Source organism: Copidosoma floridanum, unplaced genomic scaffold (genome assembly GCF_036245765.1).
Source record: "Copidosoma floridanum isolate Cflo_tuat_1 unplaced genomic scaffold, Cflo_Japanese_pri ptg000030l, whole genome shotgun sequence".
Taxonomy (NCBI): domain Eukaryota; kingdom Metazoa; phylum Arthropoda; class Insecta; order Hymenoptera; family Encyrtidae; genus Copidosoma; species Copidosoma floridanum.
The window spans coordinates 1,669,239-1,676,720 of NW_028321907.1; the positions used below are offsets into that span (position 1 = coordinate 1,669,239).

The window sequence follows — 7,482 nt, forward strand, 5'->3', positions numbered from 1 at the left end:
CTTGGAGAATTGGGTCGTATCGGTCCGGAAATCGAGGCTCTCCCCTTTGTGCCCTCGAGCGTCTGGCTATAAATACGCGTAACTGTGTACTACTCGTTGTAAATGGAAAATAATAATAATAATAATGATAATAATAATAATAATAATAATAATAATAATAATAATAATAATAATAATAATAATAATAATGATGATGATGATGATGATGATGATGATGATGATGATGGTGATGAAAAAAGTAGCGGTAGAAGGAGGGAGGAAGGTCTTGGGGTGCGTGGAAGGTGAGGGCCGCGATGTCGGAGGGCGAGAACGAGCAGGCGGCGAGGTCCCTGGCCCTGGAGCAGGCCTACGTCCACGAGGTGTACGAGCAGTGCGCCGACCGGACGGTCCAGGGCAGACAGTGGCCCCGCATTTACCAGTTCCTCCAGGAGTTGGAGCCCGGCGCCCTCGTCTGCGACATCGGTGGGTTTATTGCTCTTTTATTTCTTTCTCATATGGTTTTTACGCCACTGACTGGTGATTTTTTTTTTTTCTGCGCAGGGTGCGGCAATGGCAAGTACCTCAACGTCAACCACAACGTCTTCAAAATCGGGGTCGACCGGTGCCAGAGGTTCACCAATATCGCGCGGGGCAAGAAGAACGAGGTGAGCTCCATCGCGTTATACTTTATCCACTGCAATGTGTATGTCGAGTGGGAGGGGGGAGGATACAATTATCCCAACCATGTATCGAGTGAAAATAAAGAACCTCTGTGTTTTTTTTTTTTCTGAGGGGAGTTGCGCAATTATCGTCGTTTATTCGAGCAGTATTCGATCGATTATATTTCTAGTACTCGATAAAGTTCCTTTTTGTTTTTTCCTCGACGAGTGTTTATTTTTATACCTGATGCAAGGCTAATGTGAATCTAATTTCGCGACAAGTGACGTGAAACGTTGGCACTAAAAGTAGAACAATCACGTCGAGGCACAACATAACGTAAAAAGATAATTTAATGAGAATCCTCTGAAAAAAAAAAAAACAAACAAAAAAAACAAATTGTCAAAGGTGCTGACGTGCGACAACCTGTCGATGCCCTTCCGGGACGAGAGTTTCGACGCGGTGCTGTCGATAGCCGTGGTCCATCACTTCTCGACGACGGAGCGCCGAGTGCGCGCCATCAAAGAGCTCGCCCGTGTGCTGAGGATCGGCGGGCGGCTCATCATTTCCGTATGGGCGATGGAGCAGAAGCACAGAAAGGTACGCTTCTTTTTTTTTTCACCCTTGGCTCTGTTATCGAGCAACACGTGTTACCCGCTCATAAGTAACCCAATTTAAATTTCCAACGAGAGTGGCATTGCAATTTAAACTAAAGCAGAAGTTTCATGGGGGGAGGGGTTGATGTTTTTTTCTCCCTCGTCACTTTGGAGCTTCGACAAGAAAAAAAAAAAAAAAGTTGGTTTTCCGCCGTGACTTTGCAAACTTGTATGTTTCACCCAAAAGTTCGGGATCTCATTTAAATGAGATGGAAAGGTAATTTGTTTCGCACGTCGCATACAAAGAAAGACCAAAGAAAAAAATCATCAACTCGTAGAAAAAAAAAATTGTATCGTTACAAAGGAAGGGATGAAAATATTTAAATTTACCTTGCATGGAGTATGGTTGACGCGACGTGTATTTTTCTTTTGTTTTCCATTTGAAATGTGTGTATCGACATAATATCATAACGATTGATGGCCTCGATTGTTTTCCCAGTTCGAGTCTCAGGACGTGCTGGTGCCGTGGCCTAAAGCTTACGGGATCACCTCGACGGGGAGCCCGATGAGGGTCCGGGGCATGTCTTGCGAGGAAAGATCGCGGGGCAAGAGTGCGCACCAGGCCTACCTGATGTCCAAGAGGTGAGTGTGGGTGTGCACACCCTCAAACAACACAACAAGCGTGATTAGGAAGTGGGAAGGGAACTACCTCCTCGAGCTTAGATTAAAATATAAAACGGTATACAGAGCCAGTAGTGGCAGCAGAGGCAGCAACAATAACCCAAGGAAAGGCAGTAAAAGCAAGAGCTACTGGATCGACCCGATCTTCAGTCCGTCGCCCTCGACGAGTAGCCTATCCAGCCCCAACGAGACCTGCTACAGCTTCTTCCGCCGAGCCCTGCAGGTAAACACCACAACAAGCGTATACGTGTACTGTATAACCAGCCCATATACGTACGGCAATTGCAGAAACTGGCTGGTGGTCGTCGCAACAGTCGGGCCTGGTTCCTCGAGAACTGGCAGAACAGCGGCAGCAAGGAGCACCACAGCTACGAGGACGACGAGGACGACGCCGACGTGGACGACCTGCCGATCGAGCTGCGCCGACTGGAGGAGCACTCTAGTCTCCCGCCACTCGACAACCCCTCCGGAGGCGGTGCCAGGGACAACGAGCTGCGCAAGCAACACTCGGACACCCTGAGCGTCAAGTCCAAGAGCCTGAGCAGCATAGTCGAGGCCCAACAGCAGCAACAACACGGCCTCGACCTCGTGCGCTCGCGCTCCAGTATACCCGGGCTCTGCGGCGCTGTCGACCCCGACTCTCCGGCTGCTTCTACTGCCCCGGTGGAGGACGTTACGACCGGTGGCACCCAGCACCAGCAGCTGCAAAGACAAGAGTCGGGCAGACAGAGCCCGGCCACGAAGCCCAAGCTGGTCAAGCAAAAGAGACACCTCCTCGAGGACAATGGCCACGAAGTGGACAAAGAGGAGGCCGCGACAAACGACACTGCCGTTAACGATATTACTTCCCAGGGAGAGGTCGCGGGCTTACAGGTAAGGTTTTTGTAACCAGTCATTCTGCTGCACAGAGTTTTCCCTCCCGACTAATGGCCAAATGACCACCTAACAACAATAGGTGGAGGAGGAGGAGGAGGAGGGAGTGTTTTCGGGCATCGGCAAGCGGGGCAGCGTGCACAAGCAGAGCTCGATGAACGAGGAGCTGATGATGTCGACCGAGAGGCTGAGGGAGCGCGAGAGCGTGCGCAGGAATATAATGAAGCAGGCCTCGCTCAACGAGGAGTTCCTCTACAGCAAAAGCCGGCCGGGCCTGGGTGGCTCCTTCGAGGCGCTCAAGGACACGCTTTACAGCGCAGGGAGCGCGACCAAGCGCTTCCAATTGCTCAAGAGTGGCCTTACCAATCGCATCAGGCAATCGACCAACAACATCGAGAAGGTCTCGGGCATGGCCATCAAGAACGGCTTCGTCAGGATACTACAGGTACGGGGGCAGAGAAATCCTTGTGGGAATCGCCGATTTCTCTTTTGTTTTTGTCGCTGGTGTACACGCGCTTGTATATACTTTCTTCGAAAATGATTCCCACGGCTATTGTCTCCTCTGTTGGTTGGACGTGAAAAAAAAAAAAAATGATCTTTGTGGCCTCTTAGAGTTGGAAGTCGACCGAGAGTCCGTCGGCGAGCACAACCACGGCGACGACGACGACGAGCGACCAGCGCAATCATCACCACCATTACAATTCGTCGTCGTCGAGGTGCTCGCAGTCGTCGTCCTCCTCGTCGTCCCAGGCGAGTTCGTCGAAGCGCAGCTACGGGGACGACCAGCAGCAGCCGAGCATCGAGCGCCGGCTGTCCCGGGAGGACGGCTCGGACTCTTCCAAGGACAGCAGCCTGCAGAGCGACACGAGCGTCGACTCGGAGGACAGCCTGCCCTCGGTGATCTACAACCCAAAGAGCTCGAGTCCCCAGCTCGAGGCAGCCCTGGCAGGGGCCACTCTGGCCGTCCAGCTAACCACCGCTTCGGCGCCGCCCTCCCCCAGGATCAAGTACGCGCCCGAAGCCGTCGACGGCCACAACAGTCGGCTTAAACTCGTCTCGACCTCGCCGCTGCTCAAACAACAGTTCCCCGCCACGAGCAAGAGCTTACCTCCACCGAGTCCGCCCGGATTGTCGCCCCACACCCTCAAGACGGCCAACTTGCGGCCCTTCTTCTCCGGCCACGAGGTCCTCCCAGCGACCACCACGCCCCTACCCTTCACCGAGAGGCTGGCCGAGGTCAAGAGGTCCTTTGACGCGCAGCTGCCCCTGCCCGGAATACCGGCCTACGACGACAGTACAGACTCTCGGGGCACCAAAGATTCGCTCGCTTCGATAAGAGGTTTTTTTTTGTTTTCCCTCCATCATTATAAGACATATAGGTGTAAGTGCAGCTGCAATAGATCTCGTCAATGACTCTCTGAGCCTTAGAAAGATTAAAGAAAAACACTCACACATTTTTTGTTTCTCCCCAAAATGTACAGTTGTAATTCCATAGTAAAACTGAAATTATGACATTGTTGCAGATGGAGGAGCTTCATCGCAAAAGACGCCTGCAACAGTATCCAGTAGGCAGTTGAGCGAGGCCCTGCCAGAGCCGAAACGGCCGTCCCTGCACACGATCCGGGGCTACAGGTCCATGTCCACGACGGTCAATGAGGAGGAGGACGACGACTATGAGGAGCCCAGCTCCGAGGACACCTCGCCGTTGATAACCGACGCGATAGACGAGGCGCTCGAGCGTCTCAGCGAGAAACCGGTGCTAAACACCGCGGTGGCAACGACGCCGAAGGTGGACAGGGAGGAGGACAGCCGGAAGAGCAGACTGAACCAGATAAAGGAGCTGCTGAGCCAGAAGCCGGGGTTCGCGACGCGCGCCCGCAGCACTGCCTTCCCCATAGTCAGACGGGCCTCGACCTCCAGCTCCGGAAGGCTCGAGCAAGTGACCAAGGCCCTGCCGCGGCTTCTGTCCCTCGAGCTCTTCAATCCCGAGACCGACGACCTCGACAGCGACTCCAGCGGCGTCAGTTCACCCGAGTCGGCCGGCTCGGTCATCAGCGTCATATCGGACGAGCGGTACCTCGCCACCGCTTCCAAGGACCAGACCAAGAAACAACCGGCCGAGGAGCTGCCCTCGACCTCCGTAGCTGGTGGTCCATCACCAAGCTCCGCTGTTGTCGAGACCAAGGTATACAACGCGTGGTTCGTTTGTGATTGACCCTTTTTTTTCACCATGAGTTGAAACAATGTGCCTTTGGTGCAGAGCGCGAGGCCGGTTTCGCTGGACACGCGGATATCCCCGGTGGAGAGCACCTGGAACGAGGAGTGCAGTAGACAGCTCAACGACCTGACGGACCGGCTAAGCGGCAACCTCATCAGGGACATTGACCAGTACTGCCGCAGGACCAAGCTCGACCTCGACGACGACGATCCCAACAATTTGGCCTACCCGAGGTTCTTATGATCCCACATTACATATATAATATCGTATATTAGGGGACATTCCACAATGCGTCTGTATTTCAGGGGAAGGACGTGTAAATACGACAAGCAACCCGAGTCCACGGTCCACCAATCGACGCGCGACCTCGACAGTAAGGACCGCGGGGCAGAGGACGACGGTGTCGTCGTAGACGAGGGCCGGGGCAGCAGCCTGGCGACGATCCAGCGAAGCTGCTCCGAGGAGAGCGACAACAGCAGCGGCAGTGGTTTCATCGTCGTCACCAAGAACGGCGAGTTCCTAAGCGAGCGGGAGCTCCGCCAGCAAACGAGCCAGCACCGCCAGGCCACGGGTTCTGGGAACAACAGCAACTCGATCGAGTCGAGCGACATCGGGGACTCGATAGAAAACACGATAAGCGAGAGCGTGAGTAGCCAGGAGACGCGACGGTTGTGCAGCAGCAGCACGGCCTCGCTGGCCTCGAGCTTGACGGCCGACGCGGCCGGGACGAGACTCCGGCTGGCCGCCCAGCCGCGCTCCGCCTCCGAGGAAATACCATCGAGCGCGGCTCGCAGCGGCAACAACGGCATCGCCTTTCTCCTGCACCAGCAGCGCCAGCACCAGCAGCAGACTCTGGGCGGCTTCAACAGACGGGGCCACCAGGGCTCGAGACGCTCGGCCACTAGCACGAGCAACGGCACCCTCAGCGGCTCCTCGTCCCAGGAGTCCCTGCCCTCCGACCAGATGACCTACCATCAGTACTACCACGTGTTCCGCGAGGGCGAGCTCGACCAGCTGATCGACAAGTACGTCGAGAACCTGCACATCATATCCTCGTACTACGACCAGTCGAGCTGGTGCATCGTCGCCGAGAAGGTCCAGGTTTGGACTATATGACTACGTGGTCCACCTACGGTCCTTCTACACACGCTCCTCCACCACCTCGTCCTTGCCTCTGAGCTCGATGCGTTATTGCTATTGTTGCTGATGATGTTGTTGTTGTTGTTGTTGTTGTTACTGTTGTTATATACATCGCCTACGGACTCTTTTGCTCGCGTCTGCGACAACTATATCGTTACTTATTGCGCCACTGTTTTTAAACGATGTAATTAAAAACTTCTTTTTTTTTTCCCCCCTAAGTAGAGACGTGAAATCTTGGTTTGCGAGTTGAGAAAAATTTTCTTCACGCGTTACGTGTACCTTATTCTGATGCGGGCGTTATACGGAATATACATACAAGTACTTTGGCGAAGATTTCGTCGTCTTGTAGGAATGAAAAAAATTAATTGGACTCAAGCGTACGCTGTGATTTCGTGAGTCGTAAACTTTTCGAAATTCGAACGGAAGCAAAAAATAAACGTGTGCTAGTTTTGATACATTACTGATGCATCGACTATACGCAACATGTGTAATGCATATATAGACACGGGAAAAAAAAAAAAAAAAAAAAAAAATGAAATTCCTTCGCGTGAATGTTGATCGATACACTATAGCGGGTTAAGCAATTTGTAAAACTTTTGTAAAAAAATTTACCGGCACGACACGCGTATCCTCTTATCACGTGGGAATGTAACTGGGCGCTCGTTTGATTTTCATTTATACATAATATTATATATAGGGAGACATTTTACACGTAGGTACATTACATGTATAGGTTCCATGTATGCTTCGACCGACCCTCGTAACGTCTGTGCAGGGATATTCTAAAAACCAGCATATAAGTACTTTCCAACCGCAATTCGATACGTATACGACTAAACATTGGAAACACGTGCTAAAGTGTAGTTGTTATAATAACATTGTTGCTTGATTCGTCGGACGCGCAGCAGCAGCAGTGATGATGACACGTACAATAAATTTTCGCAGGACTAACAAGTTTATCCTCATGAAAATACAAAAACTCGCTTGTTCTTTTGTATATACTCACGCAAGTACGTAAATTTAATCTGAGAGTTGACCGACTGTCGCTATGTACACGTAGGACATGAATAAGTTTTGTTGTAAAAGAAAAAAAGCAAAAAATCTCCAAGATTACGTGGAAAAATATAATGTACGTCTCCAAGGTGACGCGCGCGTGTGCGAGAGATTTTTGCATGATGACTTTCATTCGTGGACACACGCCCTTGGGAGTGAAATACTACGTAAATTTTTCTTTTCAGTTCAGTGGGTCTATGCCGTTTACACGTGTAGTTATAAGTATATACATATATTATATATACATATGAGAGAGAAGAGGCGGTGCTCGGTTGTAAATATGTA

At 51.7% G+C, this 7,482-nt stretch overlaps 1 protein-coding gene across 1 annotated transcript; it reads left to right on the forward strand.

Annotated features, from left to right (window-relative positions):
- Positions 1–254: 254 nt before the first annotated feature.
- On the forward strand, positions 255–6,352 carry fid (class I SAM-dependent methyltransferase fire dancer). The gene is made up of 13 exons (XM_089596238.1): positions 255–462; positions 541–644; positions 1,045–1,236; positions 1,732–1,874; positions 2,019–2,136; positions 2,202–2,786; positions 2,914–3,231; positions 3,399–3,440; positions 3,537–4,067; positions 4,381–4,391; positions 4,533–4,971; positions 5,047–5,237; positions 5,310–6,352. The coding sequence occupies exons 1-13, from the start codon at positions 294–296 to the stop codon at positions 6,118–6,120; spliced, it is 3,654 nt and encodes a 1,217-aa protein (XP_089452364.1). The 5' UTR covers positions 255–293; the 3' UTR covers positions 6,121–6,352.
- The last annotated feature ends 1,130 nt before the right edge of the window (positions 6,353–7,482 follow it).

What these genes read in the sequence shown, in the direction of transcription:
- fid (XM_089596238.1), top strand. Translation starts at nt 294, where the DNA reads ATGTCGGAGGGCGAGAACGAGCAGGCGGCGAGGTCCCTGGCCCTGGAG. An exon ending in CGCCCTCGTCTGCGACATCG is followed by an intron (nt 463 to 540) that starts GTGGGTTTATTG and finishes TTTTCTGCGCAG; the next exon opens with GGTGCGGCAATGGCAAGTAC. An exon ending in AACAATTTGGCCTACCCGAG is followed by an intron (nt 5,238 to 5,309) that starts GTTCTTATGATC and finishes TCTGTATTTCAG; the next exon opens with GGGAAGGACGTGTAAATACG.